At 32.2% G+C, this 26110-nt stretch overlaps 4 protein-coding genes across 5 annotated transcripts in view; 1 reads left to right on the plus strand and 3 right to left on the minus strand.

Annotated features, from left to right (window-relative positions):
• The first annotated feature begins 136 nt into the window (after positions 1-136).
• Positions 137-26110, plus strand: part of LOC149738978 (sodium leak channel NALCN-like) — a 30596-nt gene continuing 4622 nt past the window's right edge. Inside the window, exons 1-30 of one of the 2 annotated variants that reach the window (XM_089875606.1) lie at positions 137-408; positions 764-946; positions 1061-1144; positions 1574-1716; positions 1970-2098; positions 2480-2619; positions 3051-3193; positions 3538-3642; positions 3981-4090; positions 4312-4414; positions 4760-4981; positions 5312-5443; positions 6054-6149; positions 6384-6488; positions 6882-6961; positions 7111-7309; positions 7444-7623; positions 18956-19052; positions 19442-19599; positions 20082-20251; positions 20516-20605; positions 20842-21013; positions 21603-21726; positions 21975-22087; positions 22489-22666; positions 23124-23266; positions 24204-24270; positions 24631-24751; positions 25003-25114; positions 25517-25650. In XM_089875606.1, the coding sequence (XP_089731732.1) occupies positions 370-408; positions 764-946; positions 1061-1144; positions 1574-1716; positions 1970-2098; positions 2480-2619; positions 3051-3193; positions 3538-3642; positions 3981-4090; positions 4312-4414; positions 4760-4981; positions 5312-5443; positions 6054-6149; positions 6384-6488; positions 6882-6961; positions 7111-7309; positions 7444-7623; positions 18956-19052; positions 19442-19599; positions 20082-20251; positions 20516-20605; positions 20842-21013; positions 21603-21726; positions 21975-22087; positions 22489-22666; positions 23124-23266; positions 24204-24270; positions 24631-24751; positions 25003-25114; positions 25517-25650 (3872 nt within the window). In that variant the 5' untranslated portion in view covers positions 137-369. The remainder of the gene's footprint in view (positions 409-763; positions 947-1060; positions 1145-1573; positions 1717-1969; positions 2099-2479; positions 2620-3050; positions 3194-3537; positions 3643-3980; positions 4091-4311; positions 4415-4759; positions 4982-5311; positions 5444-6053; positions 6150-6383; positions 6489-6881; positions 6962-7110; positions 7310-7443; positions 7624-18955; positions 19053-19441; positions 19600-20081; positions 20252-20515; positions 20606-20841; positions 21014-21602; positions 21727-21974; positions 22088-22488; positions 22667-23123; positions 23267-24203; positions 24271-24630; positions 24752-25002; positions 25115-25516; positions 25651-26110) is intronic. The other variant, XM_089875605.1, reaches the window with a different exon arrangement.
• Positions 8181-11185, minus strand: LOC149738979 (uncharacterized). Its single transcript, XM_089875621.1, has 6 exons — positions 11050-11185; positions 10604-10833; positions 10158-10252; positions 9522-9709; positions 9140-9300; positions 8181-8795 (listed from the first exon to the last, which is right to left on the minus strand). The coding sequence occupies exons 1-6, from the start codon at positions 11145-11147 to the stop codon at positions 8242-8244; spliced, it is 1326 nt and encodes a 441-aa protein (XP_089731747.1). The 5' UTR covers positions 11148-11185; the 3' UTR covers positions 8181-8241.
• Positions 11774-15073, minus strand: LOC149738980 (uncharacterized). Its single transcript, XM_089875622.1, has 6 exons — positions 14904-15073; positions 14386-14651; positions 13929-14071; positions 13440-13630; positions 12633-12805; positions 11774-12471 (listed from the first exon to the last, which is right to left on the minus strand). Exons 1-6 carry the CDS (start codon positions 14996-14998, stop codon positions 12029-12031), a joined length of 1311 nt encoding a protein of 436 aa, XP_089731748.1. The 5' UTR covers positions 14999-15073; the 3' UTR covers positions 11774-12028.
• On the minus strand, positions 15421-18161 carry LOC149738981 (uncharacterized). Its single transcript, XM_089875617.1, has 6 exons — positions 17984-18161; positions 17494-17759; positions 17099-17238; positions 16702-16892; positions 16347-16549; positions 15421-16121 (listed from the first exon to the last, which is right to left on the minus strand). Exons 1-6 carry the CDS (start codon positions 18100-18102, stop codon positions 15592-15594), a joined length of 1449 nt encoding a protein of 482 aa, XP_089731743.1. The 5' UTR covers positions 18103-18161; the 3' UTR covers positions 15421-15591.

Here is a 26110-nt window from a genome sequence, read left to right on the forward strand (position 1 = left end):
TCCGAGTTGTGGATATGATTACTTCCTTTATTTTTCCATATATTACTTCAACAAACCGCAGGCAAATTTGATTCATAAACTTTGAAATTAGTACAAATTACAACAACTATTTAACGCCAATACGAAACTGAAAGTTTCCTGAAACAAATAAAAACAAAGTAGCTTTTACGTTAGTTGGACGACTTGACCAAAGTAGTAGCAATGACAAGTTGGGACCAAAACAGACTTCAGGGCATGTCATGCTCGAATGGTCGCGAAAATCAATAAACGATCGAAGATCATCGTTTTTCAGCGAAATGTAGTTCATTCTTTGCAGTTTATGCTGCTCGGAGCATTATAGTTGCAGTTTCTCATGTTTATGAAGACAAAATGGAGAAAACCCACAGCGTTTTGTGGATTTACAAACAGGTATGTCTTGAAACGTGTAGAAACTTTACCGGTATTGTAACTGAGAGTGTGGTAAGGTAACTATAAACTATACAACAATGTGTTCCTAGGCCCTATTAGTATTAACATAATTACACTTCATGAAAATAGTACCTTGCATCACATATGGTATATGAGCAAGTTTATAACAATAACAGAACTCACAAGTATAATACAACCTAACAAAGTTAAAAAAGTGACTTAAAGCGAAAATAGGTGCAAAAATAATTTTCAATCTGACATCACAATAGACATATAACATAACTGGCCAAACACAATGGTGGGCACAATAACTTATCTCTACAGGTAGAATTTCAACCTTACATTTACTTTTCAGCGTGCAAGGCGGGTGTTTGTGCTTTGCGTGATTCTTAGTTTTCTCTCGGTGAGCAGCAACACTCCTGCAACTTTTAGGAGATTCCCTCAACTGCAAATCATCACGATTATCGTGGACATTGTTACTGGCTTCATATTATCAATTGAAGTTATTGTGAAAATTAGAAACCATGGGATGTTTAAAGTAAGTGTGTTTCACCACATGTTACAAATTTCTATAATCTTTAACAAATTACACACTTTTCGGGTCTCTTTAAACCTAAAAGTTAAAAGGACATTAACCAAAGATTTTTTTAAGGGTGAAAATCCTTGTGGTACAAGTAGATGGTTCATCTTTGACTGCGTGATGGTCATATTTATCTGGCTGTCCATAATCTTACAGGTAAATGTACATAATAACTTATCTCGATTAAATAATTAAATGCGATTTATAAAATTATAGCATTTGTTTAATTCAAATAATTTTAAAAACTGATAAGATTTTAAAATGCTGGATAGTATAATATATATAATTTTTAATTTGCAAATAAATTTTAAATCCATGCCTATAAAATACTTTTGCTTAGTAAATGTTTCAGCTTTCCAAACAACTTTTTTTGAGGGTCAAGTGCTGTACACCTAACAGACCAAAAAAATAATGTTGTATTTTGTGAGATATATATTTCACCTAAAATCTTATTAACAGGATTAAGTGCTATAAAATCTGTAACAAACACAAAAAAAGTTAAGAAAAAAAAAGTTATTTTGTGAGGTATATATTTCACCTAAGACGACATCATCATTATCTTACTCTCTTATTGAAATTTTTCAGGCTTTAGAAATAGCAGGGGGACAGGTGGTAGTGGGAACTCCTGTTGGTTTACTACGTGTACCTCGTGCATTGATCATGCTAAGAGCGTTTCGACACTGCTTTTCTTTTCAATTCGAATCGGGACGGATTGGGATTATTGTTGTGTAAGGACTTGAATTATACATTGTAGTGTGGTAGTGTATACCCACAAAACATATGCTGTTTAAAGTATGTTTGAGACACATTTGGGAAAAACATTATCTGGCTCTTTAACATAATTTAAAGTTTCAATTTTAAGTTATTGATACCACATGTGTTTTTACGAAAATTAAATATTATCAATTTTATTTGCGTCTAACATTAAATCGAGCTATTTGAAATTTTTACTTGATTTGTATATAATGTTAAATCTTTCAGTCGAGCGAGTCATCAAATAGGAGGAGTCACTCTCTTCCTTCTCTTTTTCCTCTTATTATACGGACTTCTTGGTGTCCAGTTGTTTGGTACAATGTCTCATCACTGTGTTGTTAATAACACTGATCCAACGTAAGTATACAGAAAATAGGCCCATTATTATTATAATTTTTGTTTTATTTAAACTAACAAATTAAAAATGGCCACATTGTACAATATATGAACTGCGCTTTAAATAGTTTTAATTATGAACACCAGTTTTTTGTCCTTACATTTTAAGACATCTTTAAATAAAGTAGCAAAACATATAGTTTTTATCTCATAAAATGCTAAATATTAGTATGCTACAGTACTGTAGAGTAAAATAGATACCATTTTTATTTGTATTAACTTTTTTTTAACAATATTCAGTTTTGTTTTGCATATCTTAGCTAGAAGCATTGTATGCAATTTACCACTAAAACGTAATATATACTAATGTACCACTTTCTTAGTTTCTTTATACCATTTCAGAAACATAACATTGAGTAACCTAGCCATTCCTGATACTCACTGCTCCCCCGAAGACAAATTTATGTGTCCAGATGGTTTTAATTGCATGGAACTCCAGCTGTCAATCATTCAACGTGGATTTAGTGGATTTGACAACATATGTACGTACCAACAACTTTATGCTAGTTTCTTATCACCAAAAATGCTACAAAATTACTGTTTTTAGTGAAAAGACGATTCATTTTCCCATTTGTTTTATTGTCCTAACAAATTCATGATAATTTCTTACAGAACGCTACAAAATTACTGTTCTTTTTAACAGGCAATACATTTATTTCATTGTTCTAACCTAAGCATATGTGTTTATTTTATTCATGTAACTGGCAAACATGGTTTATATAGAGGGCACAAAAAATATGGGGTACAGACTTTGACGGTATGTAACTTCAAAGGGGTGTGTTTAGAACTGCTGTTTTATAACATAGGCTACTTGGTGTATGTATATGTACGCAGCAACAGCAAGTACCTATGCTTTATCACATACTTACTAGTTACTATATTTACACAACATATGTGTTTTACTTTCCCCCAGTTATCAGCATAAAGACAGTATATGAAGCTGCAAGCCAGGAAGGTTGGGTGTTCCTTATGTATAAAAATATTGACAGCTACCAGGATTGGCATGGTTACCTCTACTTTGTCACGCTTATATTCTTCCTGGCGTGGCTGGTTAAGGTACATTTGTGCGACTTCTTGTTTATTAATTAAATGAAAAAGCGTATACATATATGTCACAAAACAGTACCCTCACGATTCACGACTTCCATAGATCGTTATTAAATGTTTAATACACGATCCGCATGTTTGGATATTATGTGCTAAAGGTGTTCCGTCTGCCCTACCCTACTATATGAAGCAGTAGTTACAATATTTTCTTTTCTTAATATTCTAAAAATACGATTAAATTAAACCACTACTGCTGCTAAAACCGGTCTTATTAGCATTAGGCCCACAAATTTACCTCATACAGCAATTATTTTGTGTTTTTCTATATTCAAATTGTGTATTACGTATTCCAGAATGTTTTTATTGCTGTAATCATTGAAACTATGGCTGAGATTCGTGTTCAGCTGCATAATTTATGGGGAAACTCAAAATGCAGCCACACCACCTATGCCACACAGGTGAGAGTTATTGATCTACTTTAAATAGGATTTTGTTCATTAGTTGGATTATGTATGGAATGATTGGTAAAGCTGTAATTTAGTTGCAATAAGGATTGCTGTGATATACTCTGTTATAAAGTATTGTTTATGTGCTGTAATGTATTAATAATGTATTTTCAAATAATTAAAACTGGATTTCGTTAAATTAGGTGAAAATGAATTTTAATTTAAATTTCTCGCACAAGGTGTATGTAACAGAACACACATTTAAAAACCATCATTCTAGGATAAATCGAATACATTCATATATTCACCTTCAATTTGCCAACCCTAGAGTTAACCTACCCCCCATACAGCGTATAACAAGTGAAGGTAGTTCAACAAACTGGGCTTTGGTTGACTTTGATATGAAAAAATCTCATCCAAAGACAATTGATGCGTGGAGACAAGCTCTTAGATCAAGATGGTAAAATATATTGTTTGTACAAGCTATTTTATTTAGCTCTGGTGAAATATGGGTGACTGAACGTTATGTATGTTAGCATTCCCTTTTTTTAGTTTTCCGCTTTAAAAATTCTGTTTGTTTTTTATTTCTTGATTTAAAATATTGAAAAATTAAAAAAAAATACTATTTTCCATAAATCTTTAGCCAAATTTTTTTGTAAAATTGTGATATTTTAATCTCAGGTTCCACCTAATGATGTTGATAGTTATCGTGCTAAATGTTTGTATATCAGCTGTACAACCTCGCATGGATAAAAGGGTGTGGAACTTCTACAGCATAGCAGAGGTTTGTATAACTATGTATTAACTATATATATACCAAACTTACTGTGCTATTTGCTACAACATTTGAACTGAAAAATAAGATTTTTTATTTAGAGTATATTTTGTATTTCTTATTTCCTTTTAATTTTTATGTTATTAATATTATATGACAAGTTTTTTTAGAGTGTAAAGTTGTACATAAACCACCTATATTTTCTCTATAGACATATGATATCTATTGTTTATAAAATACATATATTGTTTTTCTATTTAACACATCTATTGTTTATAAAATTCATACAAATATTTTTTTTTTTTCCAAAAAGCAAATCTATTATTGTACTTAAAACACACTATTTTTATCCAGTTATTTTTCACTGTTATATTCGACATGGAACTCATCATTAAAGTAATCACGCTTGGCCCACGTGGTTACTTCAAGCGAAACATCTACAAATACGAAGCTTTCCTTGCTTTGGTCACCACATTTAACACAGCATGTTCATATGATGTAATACGAAGTGTGCCGGTACTTAGGATCATCAGACTTGTTAAACTTTCACCAACACTGGAGAATTTTCTTTACAAGGTATCATTGCAAACCAATTCTTAATATAGTAGGATAGGGCTGGAGTGGACACCTTCATTCTATTTTCTTGTCCCATTTGCTAGTAAACAAATAACATTCAAGGATTTATATAACAATATCGTCACAACTTCCATAGACCGTTGTTAATTGTTTAAAACACAATCAGGATATTAAAATATTAGTTGCCAAAGTGTCCCATCCTTGCCCTACTATATAAATACTTAGTTTCGGTTTAAAAAATGTTAAATTTTATTGTGTAACCAGTAACCACTATAACAATGTTGTACTGCTAAAAACCAGCCACCTCAACTTACGTATAAACCTTACCAGATATTTGGACCAGCAAAGAAGATTGGATTGTTGGTTGTTTTTACTCTGAGCATTCTAACCTTCATGTCAACTATAAGTCTACAGATGTTATGTCATGTGGAACATCTTTATTCATTTGCAACATTCCCAGAGGTATGATGTCACATCGATGTGTTCTTACTTGGTTCTATTCTATGTGGGTGAGGTCCTGCAGCGTGGCACGCCATGGGCCCTAGGATTTAGGTCACAATTGACCCATTACCCAACCCCCTTACTTGGTTATTCTTGTATTGCAATAATGTGTGGTAATGTCTATGTTAATATATTAGTTTGTCTGTTTGTAGGTATACATGGGTATTACATGTAATGGTTTAAAAGTAATTGCATATATAATTAGGCAAGAACGGGCCTATAACTTAGTATGTGTTTAATTGTATATTCAGTCCTTATAATAATAATCATGTGTCTGAAACAGTGTGTTATGACTACTACAAAGCATATGTATTGTAAAAATAATTTTTAAGAATGTTAAAGGGATTTATTGGTAAAACATGCTTAGTAAACTCCAATGCTGGCTGGTTTTAATTAAAGTAATAAGACGACTGTAACTACAATACACAATGTGACATTACTTTATAAGTTACATGGCATTTCTAACAATTACGCAATTTTGAATCACTCTTGTGGCATGTACAGCTGGCTAAAGCCCTTATTTTTAGACATAACTTACCATTCGTGCCGATTTCTTATTTTTTATTATCAGGCGTTTAAGTCAATGTTTCAAATCATGACCCAGGAAGGTTGGATCGACGTCATGCATGAGGTCATGAAGCTTGTCAGTGATAGCACGAGGATACCGGTATGTGGTATATTGTATGGTTTAGCTGTTACACAACTTTTGTCTGATTTTGTATGTTCCGCTGCATAAGAAAATACAAAATGCAAGGCGTATACCAGTCTATGCATTATTTTTATAGATAATTCAAAAGCTAAACTAAGTAAATTAAAAGCTTACATCAGTTTACAATACATTAAGGTATTCCACCAATTTTTATGTTGTGAATGTTTATATTTCCCACACATTCCCACCCAGGTTTCCATCTACTTTATCTTGTACCATCTATTTGTAACAACAGTTGTCATCAGTTTATTTGTTGCTGTTATCCTTGATAACTTGGAATTAGATGAAAATCTTAAGGTATGTCTTCGTTTTATTTGTTGTAACTTATAGTAATGTATTGTAGGTTTAATAAAGTAAAAACAAATGAAAGCATCTTTTAGAAATCTGTTGTTCTCATACATAATTGTTATAATAATTAGAAATTTTTTTATGATTAAAATACCTATAATTAAAAGCTCATTTTTACTGATTAAACAGTAAGTAACAGAAGTTACAGTAATAGAACTTTAGCAAAATTGTAGTGGGCAACTAAACCTAAACATGCATTCAAGTTATTAAATTTAAAAATAGAATGTAGGTAACCTTATCCTATTATCATTTCACAATATTTCAATGTTTTCTCTCAATTTTACTTCATTTTTTGCCACTTTATTTTTGATACTTAATATTTATAATGCTGTTTATTTACAGAGGTTAAAACAACTTAAAGTGAGTGAACAAAGTGTGGAGTTACAACAACCCTTCAGACTCAGAATATTTGAACGTTTTCCGTAAGTTGCTTTAAAACTTAATTCATATTTTTTAACCCTTGCATGTGGTGTATGAAACTGAACACCTGTGTTATAACCACTGTGGTTTTCCCTCCATGCTAGGATAAGGCAAGCTACCTTCATTCATTCATTCATTGTTAACATCTCAGCAATCGACCCGAAATGGTCCGTCTCTCCAAGATGCCGAATGAATTTCTTCTACCCCGATTGCGAGACAGTTTCATGCGTCAGTTCGTCGATACTCGCTCACCAATTGCCCACTCAGTGGCAGCATCGCACTCTACAGGGTTACCACTGTCCGCTTACGCAAATTTTTCAACTTCATCTGCCATCGTTGCTTCAACTGTGGTGAGTGGCTACCAAATCAAAGAAAATTTAATATAAAAACAAGTGTCAAAAGATATAAACAATTTATCCTTTGACTGTACTCAAATTGAATTGGTTGCCTTTAATTTAATTAAATCACCTTTACAAATATACAGCTAGCTACACGAGTAGCAGTGCAGGAAGATGGATTACCAAACTCCATAAAGTTTCATCAGGAACAAGATGTGGTTTTGAACCCAGAGATCAGGAATGGATTTCCGTATCGGGATCGTCTTCTATGGAAGAGAATGAAGAACAACCAAGATCTTGCTCTTGTTCCTCATTCATCAAAAAAGGTAGGATGTTTTTTTTATTTTTCATAGGATATAAAACATTATAGACATACCTATTTAAGGGTAAGGATACATATGGTGTTAGTTTTGTGTTGAGCAGTTGATAGCCTGATTCTCATTCATCAAAGAAGGTTTTCTAAACTTGTTTTAACTAAAAAGTATATGAAACATGTTTTTAGGGGCTTGGATACATATTTTGTTGGTTTCTTCTAAGTTTGTTTTTCTAAAAAGTATATGAAACATACTTTTTTATGGGGTTTGGATACATATGTTATTTTTCTAAACTTGTTTTTCTAAAATCCCTATCTATTTTATGGGTTAGGAATTTGTATAGAATAAATTTGTTGTTAGTTTTCTATTTGGCAATTGTTGTTACTCTACAAACAGTGTCAGACTAATTTAAAATTATTGTAGAGGAACAAATGTATTCAATTGACTGATTTTTTTTAAAGAATTTGTACTTTACTAATTCAAAAGAACAATTTTTAGTTAGTGGAATGGGAACCCTTACTTTTAGATCTTCTCTATAACTTAAAACTGATCAAAACATTAAAAAGAACTTGTTGTTTATAGAATTTTAATATAACAAAATTAAATAATCCAAAAAAACTTAAAAACAATTCAAGTTGTTTCACAACTCCTATGGACCCGAAAATCTTGTCTAAGAATTATTCCTTTCACAACTTGGCAACAACAATTTCGAAATCTTTTCGACCGAAAATTATAAATTATAACGTTCTGGCAGCCGTGGCTTAAATGCAGTAGTTGTGCAGTTGTGTAGAGCCAGGTGGCTGCCACGCTTTCCTCTAAAACTGGTACCATGGTCACGAGAACAAATACCGGCAAAACAGTGACAATAAACATGACAGTCATGACCACAATTATCCAGAATGCTTCCAACATTTCTTTCTTTAGTTTCTGTTCCATAGTTCGTAACCTACTGCTGCTACGACGAGTTGTAATTGGCGCGTGGTGGACACGCTCTGGTTTGACTTCTGAACTTTTGTTGGAACTCTCAAATGTACTGTCTGTGTCAGTTTTCTTTTTGGAAATACAACAGCTAAGTATAGTGTAGCTGCTTTTTTCTTCTATGGTTCCGCTCGCTGTTGTTATTCTGTTTTGACTTCCTACAGAGCTTCTTACAGAAGATTGACTAGTGTTGCGAGATCGTTTTCCTAAAAAAAGTTATTTTTTATACCATATGAGGTTTAACAGAGTGGCGTATCATTGGACCTGAAATTGAACCCTTAGTTTACTCATTACCCTGACACTCAGGGTGCTACAACCTATCAGTGACAACTTGGTTAAAGCAATAACTGTTAAATGTCTTGCCTAAGGACACATACGCTGTCAATGGTATGAGTATTGAGTAAAATATGTTATGTTTACGGTGCAAGTACCTAACATTAGTTATTCATTATTACAACATCTATTTTTTACGTAAAAAACATATTTAAATTTTCATGAAAACATATTTAAATTTTCATGAAAAATAATTTATTTTTTCACACCTACATACCTCGTTTTCTCCTTGACTTCGGCAAAACAAACACACAGTAGTACGCAGTGTACATATTGAAAACAGTTACTGCAATCATAGGTAACCCCCACAATAAATTGTAGACTAATACTATGCTGGGACTACCTGTGCTCAGTAGAAACATGGGCATTATTCCAAACCTAAAAAAACAGCAATAAAAACACTGTTTTATTTGATTAAAGTATAAAGGTCTTATATAAATTTGTATTCTGTCATGTAAGCCTTTATGGTATTTTGTTTGTTATGTTAAAATTAAATAATCAGCAAAAAGAAAAACAATTTTAGACAAAAAAATGCAATTTGTACGTAGATTTTGGACATTGTAAAACGGTGTCTTAATTTACCATCTAGACACACTTGCCTGTTTAGTACACTTGGTATAAATGTGTTTGGAAATATGAGAGTCCACAAAATTCCACCAAATAATCCAATTAAAGCAGTAGCAACCAGACCTACTGGTAACAGTTTGCGAGCATTCTTTTTATACATGTACGGATGCACAATTGCAGCGAATCGATCAATTGTTAAAACAAGCAGAGTTGATGGGATCTGTGAGAACATGCTTCTTGTAAACAAAATATAAAAGTGGTTTGTCAGGTAAATCTTTTTTACCAGATGGGATTTTGTAAATGTATTATTCTTTAGTTAAAAATTAGTTGGTTATATATGTGTGTACCGGTGTATGTAAACAAAACACAGGAGAGTCAAAACCTTCTTAAAATCTCTGAATTAAAAATTCGTGGACATATTTTTAAAGTGTTCTGTACTATATATGTCATGTTCTAAGGCTGGGCAGGCTATGGAGCCTCATATTTAGGCCAGAGTCGTCGCATTACCTCATGATCTTAAAATAAATGCTAATCATCCTATGTTCTAATTTATGACATTTAATAGCACCCTAATGAGTTTCAGCCGCTTTTCTGAGAAGTCGTGATCATTATAAATGATGTAACTTGGCAATTTTGTTTCTTTAAAATTAATCAAAATTGTAACTAACCACAATTATATAAGTTGCTGTGATACAACTCATCACGACCAACAATACCCAGTAATTTGTTTCATGTTGTTTTATTATTGACTCAAGATTTCCATCTGTTAATAGAATACTTGAATTAAGTAAAGAGCCTACGGCAGGAAACAGTTATTTGTCACTTATTTTCAGACATGAAATGTTGGGACTAGACAATTAATTAAATCATGCTTTGAAAACACAAGTTTCACAAAAGCTTTATGAGTAATATGATATTTTTAGTTTTTTCGCTATTTTACTTACAATTGCCCTAGTTTCCAGATTTTTTAGATAAAGATTTGCAACATGATGTTAAAATTTTATTTCGTTGGAAATATGGTGTGTTAAAAACATCCAAAACGACCCTCTAATAAACTTAATAACCACTGACTTTTAAAGCTACCAGTAATATTCTAATAACTTCACAATTCTACCTTGATTGATAAACAGAACAGATATATAAGTCCATATTCTGAAAGGTAGATACACTGTGCCAACAAATACGTCTATCAGAGCTATGCACAGTCTACAATATCCATATGTGTTCCAGTAGCACTTGTTTAAACATATGACAGTTACCACAAGAATATTTCCAAGTATTGCAATAGTGATTATTACGAGCACAACAGCTATTATGACGCTGATGCCAGCTAAACTGCAATCACTGTAAAATATGAAGCAAAATAAGTAATTAAAACTGTAATTTTACCATAAAGTTCATACCTTTAAAAATGTTACTAGTAAACAGATGTAAAACTGACTTTTATTGAAATTAAACAAAGAGTAATACCAAAATGACTAGTTTGAGTTGCACAGAATCTTTTTTATATGCATGTTTTTTTGCATAAACAATTTTAACTCCTTATTCATATATATTTACCTGTAAACATTAAATGTGTGGTTTTCTGAGTTAAACGATTCCCGTGAGCAGAGTCTATAGTAGTAAGTATTGCTAGTGATATTTGTTCTGTTTTCCATTCAATTCATTTCTCTTTCTATCTATATTTTTTGTGCTTTGAAAAAACATTAATATATTGTTTTTAAATAATAATATTTTTTGACCCTTTACCAAACACATGCAACAATTTTATCAAGCTTTTCTTCATCTGTCATTTAAAATTGATCTGATATTTTAAACACGATTCAGTGATACACACAAGCCTACTCTTGTTATGTACACAACATATCCTAATTTGAATCACGTTTATTTTTCCACCTCAAAATCCTGTCTGAGTCATCACATGAAATATACAGAAATACTTAGATCACATGAAATATCGGATTATATAGAATTTTCCCAAATAATGCAAGTCACTTCTAAACTTTAATTCTCACATTCATGCATAGTAGACCATGTGTTCCTATGTCATTGTAAACTTGTACTACATTATCGAATTATGAATCAAAACTTTGGCATTTTTTTCTGTCATATCGTGTTCTGTCAACGTGAGCAGGAAACCGCCGATTGATTTAAAGCATGCCATGATATACCAGCATAACAACTTCACTAACTTGACCTTTCTGTCTAGACTTTAGACAACCTAGAACCTATAACAACTGCCATAAATCTACCCTATCCGGATATTTCCACGAAATATGAAAAATCAACAAAATTTTGTCTTCTATTGTATCATACATTTTCATGATAATAACTACCACAGTGATAAAACAGTTCTTGTTATAAATAACGCATACAAAATGATTTTAAAAAGTTTACTTTCAACATGTGTATTTTTAAGAATTCATAATAAAATAAAATGGGCCCACTTTGGCCAAATAGGTCACATGGCATGAAGATTATAGGACCTCATCTGCGTAAAAAAAAGAATATTTAAATAATGTTAACTAGCAACGAAAACCTAATTATATTTGCACTTTTTGAAACGTAAAAACCCATCTTTTATCAACTTCTTCCCATGCTCTCGAAACTCCTTTGATCTGTAGTTATATATTATGACGTTCTGACTTGAATGGCTGAGGTGTATCAGCTGTACAAAGGTAAATAGCAATGTCCATCCTACTGCTTCGTCGCAAGGCACTGGCACAAAAGCCGTCACGATAAACATAGGACACAAACTAATCAGAAACATCACTGTCATAATAATAAGAATCCAAAAGGCTTCAAGTGCTTCATCTTTCACTTCGTTTTGACTTGTTTCTCTAAACGCAACCCAAATTTTGTTTATGTTTCGGCTTGTTTTTCGAAGGACTTGTTTTCTTTTACAGCAACAATAAGTAGATTTAGTCTTTCCTTGTGATTGAACGGTACTGGATACATTCTCAGTACTTCTCTGATTCGCTCCTGTGTGCAATTAAAATATTGTCTAAATTTTTATTTTATACAAATAATTAAATCAGTTTGAAAACAATTTTTTCTGATAAAAAAAAAAAAATAATAGTTTTTTTTCCAAACCGCTACTACACAGTTTGTCCACACCTATCCTTCATGCAGCACAAACTTACTTGTATTTTGTTTATGTAGCCGAGGCATCACATTGAGGCAATAATAAGCTGTGTAGGATCCAAAACCACACACAACAAGCAATGGTAGACCCCATGTGAGAAAATATAACATAATTTCTTTAGATTCAAAGAATTTAAATCTTCCAAATATAAATGTTGCTCCAATTCCAAACCTGTTCATAAAAAAAACATACAGACCATGTTTTATTCTCTTTTTTCTGCACCTGTTTAGCCTACTAGGTTTGATGTATTGCTAGCCATAAATAGTTGTTATGACACAAACGTTATGAAGTAATCATAGCCAGAGTAATGAGCTAACTCAAATGAATGAATGTAACTTACCTTATCCTCGCGTGGCCGGAAAACGACAGTTGTTATCACACGGGTTTAACACCTCGTGCCAGCTTATGAGTTTCCATGTATGATACTTTGTGGGTGATTATTTTGGGGGGGGGGATTTTTTTATGTATGGCTGATAATTTAGACAACCCAATAGTGACCACTGGGTTGGAGCAATTGTTAAGTGTCTTGTCCAAGGACACATACGCCCACAATGGTAGCAGTGTAGAGCCTTGAACCCATTACCTCTGGGTTACAGGCAGGCGTGCTAACCACTATACCACGGCGCCGGACTGACCTAAATCACAGGTCCTATACGAGCTATGCAGTAGGACTACACTAACACAAAACAGAATTAAAGTTTTGTCTTTAAAACTGTACGTATATACTACCCTTCTTTGTTTAGCAGACCTGAAAAGCCTTTATTTCTCATAGAAACTTGATAAACTCGATTGTATATTCAATTACCTGTTGTTTATTCCTGGAGAAAAAAGCTCTAAATGTGCGAGTGGCCATACTGTGCCACAGAAAACAACAATTACGGTAGCCACCAACAATATGATGACCATTTTCTTTTTGCTTGACCACTTGCTGTATTTAAAGGGAAAGACAATTGCCACATATCGGTCAACTGACATCACCATTAAAATCCAAGGTGTCTGTTGTTAAGAGATAAACACATTTATATTACAAATTAGAAATGACAGGTCTATTATAAATCCAAAACCATTTTGGCTTGTAGCATTCCTAATTAAATCAGTTTAAATTTTTAGAGTCAGCTCTTTTTTGCAACAATATTCAATCATACTTCTTGTTTCAATAAAAATATTGAGGGGTGTGTATAATGTATTATTTAAAATGCTGTGTTTTTATAGAATTTTGTTTTTCATATATACAGTTGAATTTCCAAGGAAAAAATTTGAACACCAAGGCATTAAAGATATTGTTTTCGCTTACCATAAGAATATATGTTGCCAGTACAAAACTCATAAGCACTATAACAGTATCATGCATCAGCTCAAACCCTAGGATTTTAATTTGCAGACTCATGGCGTTCATCTTAATATTGAGTGTTGTGTTCCCATACACTTTCATTTGTGCTGTAAACATATTAAATATTTTAATATATCTCAAACACAAATAGTTTGGGCAGTTAAAACTTAAATAGAATATTAAAAATAAAGGCTTTGGCATTGAAAATACCAACTTTTTCTATAGGCTACCCCTCTTGCATTGCAAAATCAAATAAGGTAACCTAAAGTTATTTTATCTATTTTATTACAGTAACAAACATTTTTATACTGAAAAAGGGGTATTTTGAACAAAACTAGTATTGTTTAAATATGATATAAAAGAAATACTTTAAAAAAGTATTGAATAAAAAGCTTCAAAATAATTCAAAAGGCTGTGTTACCTTCTTTTACAAATGATTTGTTTTCTCCCGAAAAGCAATCTTCTTTAAAAAACACATTGATCATAATATAGAGGTGTGCAGGCATGTATAATATCCCTGTCATAGAGTCCCACAGTGCAAGCCACACTCTGCATATCCCATAAGGGTTCCAATAGTTTTTGTTGCCATGAATTACAACCACTGCTAACAGGTTTCCGAATATACTGGTTACTATTAATATGATGGTGATTGTAATAAGAAGACTGATGCCAGCAACACTGCAGTCACTGTAATTTAAAATAAAAAACATAATTTTTTTTAGCTCTATGAACAGTCAACCCTGCTTAATCGAACTTTTTATTGCTGGTCCCGAATCTATATCCATTTTTATGTGCAAAACATTTTTCTAAATTTAAATGCTGCTTTATATAACTTTAGCAAAGAATACGCAGCGTAGAAAAAAATTAAACTTAAAATAGTATCGTTGCAAAAATTTTTATCCAAAATTATTGAAACAGTACAAAACACATTTTGTATACCTGTATACATTAAATGTATGATTAACTGTGTAATATGAAGCCTTTGAACACATACGAACATGGTGGTCGTAATTATACCATGTTGTGTTACCCATCTTCGGAAACCTAAATAAAATCCATTTCCTTTGCTTTTTTGTTTAAATTCTACACAAACCTATTAGTACAAGTAAAAAATCTGCATTAATTCATTACATTTCATTTGAATAACATATCATAAGTTTCTGGTCCTATTAGTTCATTAAAATATAACTAACTTTTATAGTAAAGCATTTTACCTGGTGTCCTACAAACTGTATACTGACATATGATGTTTAATGTAGAACAAATCAGTGGTTAAATTAGTGATGATTTTACATACATCCTCACATTTAAATAGAATTTTTTTGATGCTTACGTCATTTTTTTCTGGTTAAATGGTGTCACTATACAATCTGTCATGTTTAATAGACTTATTTGACGACAAAAAAAAGTATTGTTTGGTGTTGTAAGACAATGGATTTTCTGCAAGCATTCAGCCTTTTATAAATAACATACTTTTATTTGTAGCGTTACATTGAATTCATGAAGAGTGCAATGTTAAACACAGTTATTTAAACAGTTCTACAATTGCCTACACTATTTTGATTGACACTTGTTTAAACAGTAATGTTAGCTGAGGTAGTAATGTGGTTATGATGTATCAGGCTTTTCACGTACAGTGGCAATATAATTTATCAAACAACTTTCGAATGACAGCCTTCCCTGCCTTACGGAACTTTTGGGAGCGGTAGTTATAAATTATGACATTCTGACAAGGGTGACTCATATGTAGGAACTGTATGCTAGTATAGAGCCAGGTCCAATGCACTGCTTGATCACATGGAACTGGGACCAGGGTGGTAAATATGAATGATGGAAGCAAACTGATGAGAAACATTAGCGTCATAATGGAAAGAATCCAAAAAGCTTCAACTGCTTCGTTCCTTTGATGGGTGGTGGATTCTACACTGACTGAGTAATGTCTGTTGCGATGTGGATTCTCACATACAGTGTTGATGTTGCTTGTTACAGGTGTTTCTACTTGTGTACCAACTTGTGTTTTAAAACAAAGACAGCATAGTTTATGGTTGGTATCTTTATGTTCTGTAGTTTTGCATTTTGAGAAAATGTTGCAACATTTCTTCGTTGTATGTTCGTGTAAAAAATTGATCACGCTGGTCACAGACTCTTTCCTTAAAGCTGTTAAAAAAATGTGATCTAATTATACTCCTCAGTCTGTATTCTGTCTAAAGTTATACATAACAGTGACCTATGGAATATGAGAAATTTTGTGGTTCCTTTTTTAGGTTTTGCGTAATATTTAATCAAGAGCTATTGCACAATAGATTACAATATTGAATTAGTAGTTTCAAAAGTAAGTCAATATTGGTCGGGAGTCAAGTAATGTTTAAACTTGGACTTCACCTTGTGTACTTGATTCACTCTGGCTGCTTTGTCTTCTGTGCCGATGGCTCTTTGACATTGCAAACATGCAGTAGTAGGCTGTGTATACATTGAAGCCAAGAACTGCAAACAGTGGAAGAGCCCACAACAGGTGATACAGCAACAATTCTCTGGAGTTTTCAAAGGTGTGCTGTCCTAATAGAAACATTGGTCCAAGTCCAAACCTAAAATTTCAACACACGCAATGAAATTTTAATTACTTGGCTACATATTGCATAATAATGTTATAATTAATCATTCAACGGCTTATCTGGTACGAAAAGTGTATTTATGACAATTTGTTTGCCATCTGGTAAGACTTTAATGTTATAATAACCTGTTATTCACACTTGGATAAAACACCTTGATGTTTATCAAAGGCCATGCTGTTCCTCCAAATATTGAAATGGTGGCAACAGCAAAAAGAACAATTTGCATTTTCCGTGTACTGTACCATTGCTGGTATTTATATGGGTGCACAATAGCTGTGTATCTGTCTGCTGACATCACGAAAAGAAACCAAGGGACCTGTGGAAGTATCCTAAATTGAGAATCAGCTACACAGTACTAAAAAATAGGAAATGTCCAAGGGTGTATTGATGTTAAGGGGGGTCACTTTCAAAATCATTTATGGTTTTCATTCGTGTTTACCTCCTGCATTCTATGCTGAAGCATATTAATAAATATATCAGTATTGTTTACTTTTATACAATTCTTTGTTTGTATCTACTTACAACAAGAATATAAGTTGCCAACAAACAGCTCATTCCAACCACAAGGTACCAATTTTCAAGTTCATATGTTTTGAAAATAATCTCCAGGTTGATGTTTGTTGTTCTGTTGGCTTGCAACTCTGAATGGTGCTCCCGAAGTACTAAAATGAAAGATTTTTATTCTTTTCTTAAAATAGTATATACTTGCTGTTTTACTTGGGAAAAGTATTGCAAAAATTTGGGAAAAAAATCTAAAAAAAAAAAATCTTTTAAAAACTTACGCAAAAATTTATAAAGTTTTAATAAAAGTTTTTGCAAAAATTTAAAAACTTTGCAAAAATTCAAATTTACCCAAAAATTTTAATGTTATGCCCAAAATTTTTTGCTAAAATTAAGTTTTGTCAGAATTGAATTACCTGTGAGAGTAGTTCCGATTTGCTCTTCTGTAAAATGATGCTGTGTGAAGAGGATTTGTATCATCACCATTGCTCTTAGAGGAAGATAAGTAAGTCCTATGATGAGATCGCACACGGAGATCCAGAGGCGGCAGATCCCGTATGGATTCCAATACGAACGATTTCCAATCACAATGAATGGAACAAGGATGTTACCAAACACAGTTATAATGATGGTGAGAAACGTGGTCATGATAATCACATACAGACCAGCAACACTGCAATCCCTGCAAAAAATCAAATTATTTTAGAAAATTGGACCCATTTTGGGGGATTTTATTTTCAGAATAGTTACAGTTTTATTAAAGTTAAGTTAAGCATTTTGTGGCTAAAATCTCCTACTTCTGAGTAAAAAAATGAATTTTGGACCCTGCAAATTTTTTTTAAATGCTAAAGTTAGCACAAAAATAATAATTTCAAAAAAAAATCGTACCAGCTACATTTCACCTACTTTTCCACATTAAACGTGTGGTTTCCTGAAAAAAATGATTCCTTGCTGCACATTCTGTACTGATGGTGTATGTTGCAGTTGGTTATGTTGATCATTCTTCTGCTTACACTGATGTACATGCCATCAAATTTTGATTTCCCTAAATAACTTCAGAATTCACAGTATTGGTATCCCTCAAAACTTCTGAAATAATAAAACTTAACTTTTTAACTTAAACTTAAATACACTTTATGCATCACATACAAAAACTGCAGTAGGCATAAAAAATTAAATAAAAATCTTTACTCTCAATATCACTATATTTTACGAAAAACAGAACCTTTTACAACTTTCCATTTAATGATCTAAAATTTCTTCCTCTTCTGATTAAATTATAAACAATTTATTCTCACTTTAAAAATCAGTGAATTACAAACAATTTCTTCTTTTTTACCAGCAAAATCTCAACTGTGTTTATAATACAAAGCTGAAATCTGTGTCTATTCGTTTGTTAAGCTATTTTCCCGAATAAATTATTCAAGGAAGCGTTACCTTTTATCTTTGTTCTCTCTAATATTCATGGTGTGATAATAGAACCAAATTGTTTGTTCAGTAATAAGCAGTCATTATGTAATAGTGGTGAACAGTGTCAGAAAATGATCAATTATTAATAAGGTAAAGACACTGCGGTTGTATTCATATTTATTTTTTCACATTAATAGAATTCAGAAGAGTCACACCGGTCACAGCAAAAATTCAAATAATATTTTATTTATTAGCATTTTCTGAATTAATAGGTTGTGTATTGGTTTACTGCTTCTGTTTTAGCCATGTTCATAATTTCTTGAGGTAAAAGCTCCCATATTGAAATCTTCAGTCCTATGGTGTTCATCAATGTAGGATCTTGCAAATATTTATTATAACATATAATTAAGCACATGGGTTTTATGTAACAGTTTCCAATTTGTGACCTTTGTTTTACTTTTTTTCCAGAAACCATCATTGATGTGCAACCACAGAATAAATGAAGTCAAACCAAACATGCTCGACTTTCTAATGAGAGATTGTGCACAACAGAGAATTTCAAAAGGTAATAAAATAAATAAAAAAAAACACTTTATTAAAAAAAAAACAAATTAATAAAAAAATTTAAAATGGAAACAGTTTTATTTCATTGAAAAAAATGCATGTGCAAACAACAAACAAAAATATTTTCTATTTCTACTTTTAAATTTATTTTTCAACCTACTAGCATCATTATATTCCAATGTCTCAATTATATTTTCTGCTTGTATACACTGTCTCAAGCTGCAACACTTTTCAAAATTAACAGTTTTCCACAAAATTCACCGCTGATTATCAAAGCATAGACAATTTGCATTCTACATAAAAGACAAGACATTTCGCATTCTACATAAAAGACAAGACAATTTGCATTCTACATAAAATCTGACCATTTCCATTCCTTTCTTTTCACAGAATCCTCTGGTCTTACAAGCAGTGCAGTGGGTACCAGTAAGTCTCTTCTCGGAGCACAACACCTAATTCGCAGGGAAAGACGGCCCTTTTTCCCAAATCGGCGAACATTTAATGATGAGAACAGACTGACGACAGTGGACAACAATATACGGGCATCGGTAACATGTTTCATGCATCACGTTTTGTGTTTACACTCAACTGTTGAATCAATATGATGTTCTTATACATGCTTGATGTTCATGTTTTGTTAGTGGTATTTTTAGCAAATTGAATTTAGTTTAAACACGTTGCCATACTGAAAATATATGACTCAGTTTCTCAGCCATGGCTTAATATTTGTATGTAACTGAAACTAATATGCATCTTAAAAGATATACCACTAGATAGTGCTTTAAAAAAAGGTCAAAACTCAACGCCCTGTACAGTTTAGTATTTCGTAGCGTAATTGAATTTCAAAATTCACAGTCTGGAGCATTTTAACTAAATGACCAAATTTAATACAGTTATATTGTTTTATTTAAACTATGATTAATTTTCTGTTTAAAAATTCTTTCACACTGTCAATATTTCACTTTGTAGTACTGAGTGTGTCTTGGACTTATATCCACAAACTTATTAATCAATCTTGAACGTTGTTCAGGAGTCGTTGTACGACCACAACGCACAGCAGGAAGTTGACATCAAACTCATTCATCTAAAATGTCAGCAAGCGCTGCTAAAGAGACAACGCCATGAACAGGAGTTGCGCGAAAACCATCCACTCTTTGACACCCCTTTGCTCTTTATAAAAAGGGACAGCCAATTTCGAAAGTATGATTGTAATATGGTCTGTGTATATGTTCTACTCTATGTAGGTGAGGTCCTTGTCAGCGATTTAGGCCACATTTGGCCCATTACCTCGGATATGTAGTAAAAGAATGCGCTGAAAAACCTAAATCTTAAAATGGATTTTAAAATCACAAACTGTATAATAACTCAGAGAAAATTGTTTTTTTTTTAAAACTATCAGAAAACTAATTAAGTATTAAATTATTTTTGGTGTAAGATGTGAAAGTAATTTATTACATTTTCCAGAATATGCAAGTACATTGTAACAGCTCAATACGGAAAATCAGAAAATTCATCAGAGAATGTGAAAGAACAAGGAAACTCACAAGTTCTACAGTATGCTTAACTAAATATTAACAAACTTTTTGTAACTACTTCTCACTTCTTGTAAAAGAAAAAATATTCCATATATAAATTTTCAATGTTGCATTTTTCTAAAAATAACAAGCTCTTTTAACTTTAGAAAATATTGCAGCAATTTGTAAACTGTACAACATAACTCAAAAGGCTTAAACCAAGATTAAAATTTACCTAATTTTTACAAATTTACATAAAAACACCTTCTTTTACAGCGACTTGCTTGGCCTAGTACCTTACCTAGACTGGTTCATGATACTTGTAACAGTAACCTCATGCTGCTCAATGCTGATGGAGAAAACTACAATGAGAATACACGATACACCTGCTTTGCAAGTAGCTGAATATATCTTTGTGGTTTCAATGGGCTGTGAGCTTACACTCAAGGTAAACTAATCTCGGGTGAAACGGGACAGGTGTTAATCTTGTTTTCTCGTCCCATTTGGTAGTAAAGAAATAATATTTATAGAATTATATAACCGTAGGCTTAGGATTGTAAAAGAGCGTTGTTAATTGTTAAAAGTCTGTTCAGGAAATATGAGGTCATCTTACCCCACAATTATATATGCTAACTATATTAGCCTTTCCTATTATCTTATATTATGCTATGCACATGCTATTGTGTGCAGCATGCTCCTTTGTACACATATACTGCTTTATGAAATATTTAGATCAGGTGATGGGTTATAAATTTAACAATTAAAATATTATAACGATCATTAACAGATATTATGTTATAGTCTTATTTTAACAATATACAAAAATACAAAGTTAGTATAATATTAGTATAGTATTTTTTACTTGTTATATTTTACCTTTCCAACAAAGGTTTAACTACAGTTTCAAAAACCATCACAGTTTTTGCTAAATTCCCTAAAAAGATAATGTAAATAAAAAACAACAAAATCTCCACTGTACTGATTCTACAATTCACAAAGCTTAAAAAAAACTAACAAAATCCTCATATTTCCACCAGGTAATCGCTAACGGGGTATTTTTTACCCCTAAACCCGCATTTAAGGACTTGGGTGGTTTTCTCGACGCTGCAATATTTATCGTGTCTGTCGTTTTCCTGTGTACATTGTCTGGCTCCCATACAGGTAGGATATCATCTGCTCGCTATGTTGACCTACTTTGTTTCTTTAGCATTGAATCATATTGAACACTAAGCAAAGTCAAGAACCCAGTCTGTTCTTGGAATTCAACTACTTTAACAATGCTTACTCTACAGTCTACATTTTTAGGCAATTCTAGGCTGTTAAAAAGGTTGATTTTAAACATGATGTTTTGTCCAAATTTATTGAGTTTTGACATTGAGAATGCATTTGACTGTTTTGGCATTTTTCAGGCCAATTCCTGATGATCTTAAGATGTTTTCGGCCGCTAAGAATATTTAAACTTGTTCCACAAATACGTAAAGTTGTCATCGAGTTATTTCGAAGCTTCAAAGAGATTACCATGGTATGTATTAATACTGTTGGCTTTTTTCTCTTATTTCTTTCCTTTAACTAGTTTTCTGCAGTATATTCAAAATTATTCAGTATTTACCAATATTTGTAGAAAATAGAATTACAACGCATTTTCCTATTGCCAATAACCCTCCATGTTGAGTCATATTTAAACCAGCCATTAGTAACCTAAGTGACACTACTGACTTGTTAGCAAACTAGCAACAGTGCCATATATGAACTAATGAAACTTGCCTTATCCTGGTGTGGCCAGAAAACAACATTTGATATAACACGACTGTTCTATTTCATGCACCTTGTGCCAGCTTACGAGTTACCATTTATGTTACTTCGTGAAAAGATGTTTTTTGTCAATTTAATTCTTCCATTTTATCCAAACAATTTTCTACCAAGGTGTTCATTCTCCTTGTGGCTTTGATCTTCGTTTTCGCGAGTTTTGGTGTCCAGATGTACGGAGGTCAACTTGCTGCATGCAATGACCTCACTATCACTAAAAAGTCAGACTGTCATGGCATCTTCTTTCAAACTGTATGGCTTTCCAACAACCTTAACATAGAAGAAGACCCACCAGGTAAGTTAACACACATGGGCGCCAAACCTGGGGTGGCAGGGTAGGCAGGCCATCTCTAAATATTTTTACACAACATTAATCAGTAAACATTATAACCAATAAGATAGATTTGTTTCATAGGATTTTGGGTTTAACTGTTTTGGCCTCCCTTACGTTTATAAAGGTTAGCCCATATTTACAATCACACATACCTTAGCAGCAATTTCTGGTGGCCAAAGATTTTTTACCAAATTTATGGGAATTTTTCATAACCAATTAAGAAAGGATTTTTAATAGTTCTGGTTTTTGTTCTCAAAATTCCCAAAAAATGTTTGAACATGCTATACAAACTGAAATTAAATTAAAATTGCATTTTTAATGTCATTTATACAATTATTTTATTAAAAAAATAACCACTGCAAAGAATTAGAATAACTTTACAAATAAAACAATTTTCATTTAAAATCCACATTTACAGGCTTCATGGTGCCCAGGGTGTGGACCAACCCACGGAATTTTAACTTTGATACGATAGGATCCGCAACACTTGCTCTCTTTGAAGTTTTATCATTAAAAGGTTGGATTGAAGTGAGAGACATCCTAGTTGAAAGAATGGGACCGGTATGTTGGTTTAGAAACTTTTCTGTTGACTTAATGTAAATCAAAAACAGCTTTTGGAAAAAACATTTTCATACAGAATATTTCACCCCACTACAATTAAAATCGTGAAATTACCTTTAAAAAAAATTTGAGAGGCGAAAAATAATTTTGGTGTAAAAGCTGGTTTAGATTGTTATATTATGTTTTATGTTGTTGATCATGTAGTTAGTGTTAAGTTAGGAAAAAAAACTTTTTTCTCGATTAGAAAAGCTTGTGGCACCAACAATATAATTTTTATCAATAATGTTCATTACTAAAGTTTCATTTTTTAAACAACGAAATAGACATATTTTGAAATGTAAGGATTAGCAAAATTTATTACAAGCATTTGTCTAAATATGACATAGCATGCAATCTGTTTATAAAATAAATTAAGGCTTAGTTTGAGAATCACTGGTTTATGTTAAAGGCTTGTTGTAAACTGTGTGTTCTTCAGATACATTGCATGAGATCATCTGTTGTTTTGTATGTGTTGCTGTTGTAAGAACACAGGTAAATATAGCCATATGTTAACTACTTGTAATTGTAACATTAAGCTCAGAGTATGTAATGTTTCATTATGATTTATCAGTCATATGTATTTAAAGCACTTCATGTCTTTATATTATAACTTTGTATTACTGGTCACAGAATGTTGTAAACGCACTTTTTATGTAGTATCTTATGCACATGTCTTTGTATAACAGTAAAGCACAAAAAAATCTTGAGTTTTGGCTCTGGCAAGACTGTAGGAAGTTATTAAGTTTCTTCTGGTACTTGGAGCACAAGTTTTGTTAAATATTGGAAATGCATTTTTATGTAGTGTCATATGTTTTTGTATGCAAGCAACGCAGTGGAAAATCTTGAACAATTCACAAAATAATAAACCTGATAATCAAATATAACAATCTCCCTTCAGCTACATGCAATCTACATTCACCTATTTGTCTTTCTTGGTTGTATGATGGGACTCACTCTCTTTATTGGTGAGTTTACTATGTTGGAAGTCTGACATATTTCTGCTTATGTAAAAGCAACAATTCTATTTTTTACGGAGCATATAAAAATATTATTTTAATATTTTATGAGTCTTTTTAGTGTATTAACAGTCTTTTAATATATAACCTATTTAAAGACTAAATAGTGTAAAATGTACAAAAGAAAGTTGGATTTTGCTTCCTAAACAGTTTCTACCGTATAAAATCTGCTCTAAACTTTATTTCTTATCAAAAACAATTTATACCATATTTATTACAGAAAAAACGCACTACTCCATAATTAAATTTTTACATTATTTTCTGCCACACATCTTTTTTTAATATACCTTTTAAAATGATTAAACACAGGTGTTGTTATCGCTAATTACAATGAGAACAAAGGAACAGCGTTGCTTACAGTTGACCAACGTCGTTGGGAGGATTTGAAAAGTCGACTCAAGATTGCGCAACCTCTGCATTTACCACCAAGGTGGTCATATATCTTGTATTATACAATTTGCTGGGCTCTTTTGTCTGTTACATATTTCTAAGCATCAGATCCTAACTGTATTTCTTTACACAAGAATCATGTTGCCATATGAGCACCAGATCAGGGTTAGATTCACGGAATATATGCACCACATATACGTCTTATGTTTAACTTCTACTTACAAACAAACCATATACATACAGTTCATGCACCACATTTGTGTCTTATATTTTTCCTTAATTTACATACAGACCACCTGGGAATGGAATTCGAGCAAAAATGTACGACCTGTCGGAACATCATAGATTTAAAGCTGCCATTGCATGCTGTGTGATGGTTAGGTCGCTACTGCTTTCAATAAAGGTTGGTACTTGAAATTTAGATAATTAGGTTATAAGATGTACCAACTAAAATAATCCGTGTTTTTAAACAGAAAGCAATTTATCTTTAAAGTGACAAATTAAAGCATTGTTCAGTATATACTTGTGTCTGTACTGAATTTATTATGCAATAATTTTTTTTTTACTATAGCGATTCATATTGCCAAATGTATTAGAAAATTAAACTGATCAAAATATTGCATATTCCCCAGAAATACCCACAAAGTTACATATGTGGTAATTCATAAGCGAGCATGAGGTGTATGAAACAGAACATCGGGGTCGTAACAATTCTCCCTGCCGACTACACAAGGATAAATAAGTTACATTTATTCTTTTTTTCACTTATTCAGTTAAAGTAATAATTTAAGTCTTTTTTCCACAGTGGACATCATCTAATCCTCATGCTCGCTATCCTCTCTATGCGTCGATTGTCTTCACTTTCATCTTCCTCTTAGAGATGATCATTAAGGTCATCGGACTTACTTTCATTGGAACCATCAGTAGTTGGAGGAACAGGTGAGGTTGTGGAGCAAGAAGTGGAAGATCGGATGAGATATTTATCTTTGATTAATTCCATTGTTAGATCGGAAATTTCTTAATTGTTGAAGATTTTAACGTTTTTGATTTTTTTTGTTTTTTTTAGCATATGTATATTCTTTTAATGAATTGGTTTCTGTAGTGTGAAGATAGTGGGTCATTTTCAATAAAATTAAAAGTAATAAAGAGTTATAATTAATGTTATATATATAAAATGTGTGGTTCTGAACTAGTTCCATATTGCATTGAACAGAATACAAGTACTACCAAATATCCAACTTTAAAAAATATGAAGAAAAATTCAAGTGCAAATGTTGGTATACTGATACATCTACTCAAGACCTAGTATTGTTAGATTCTTATACATGTAAAAGTGGGGAAATTTATCAAAAAAATTTAGTTTAATTAAAAAAAAAATCTTTTCAGATATGAACACCTT

Source organism: Ciona robusta, chromosome 3 (genome assembly GCF_009617815.1).
Source record: "Ciona robusta chromosome 3, ASM961781v2".
Lineage (NCBI taxonomy): Eukaryota > Metazoa > Chordata > Ascidiacea > Phlebobranchia > Cionidae > Ciona > Ciona robusta.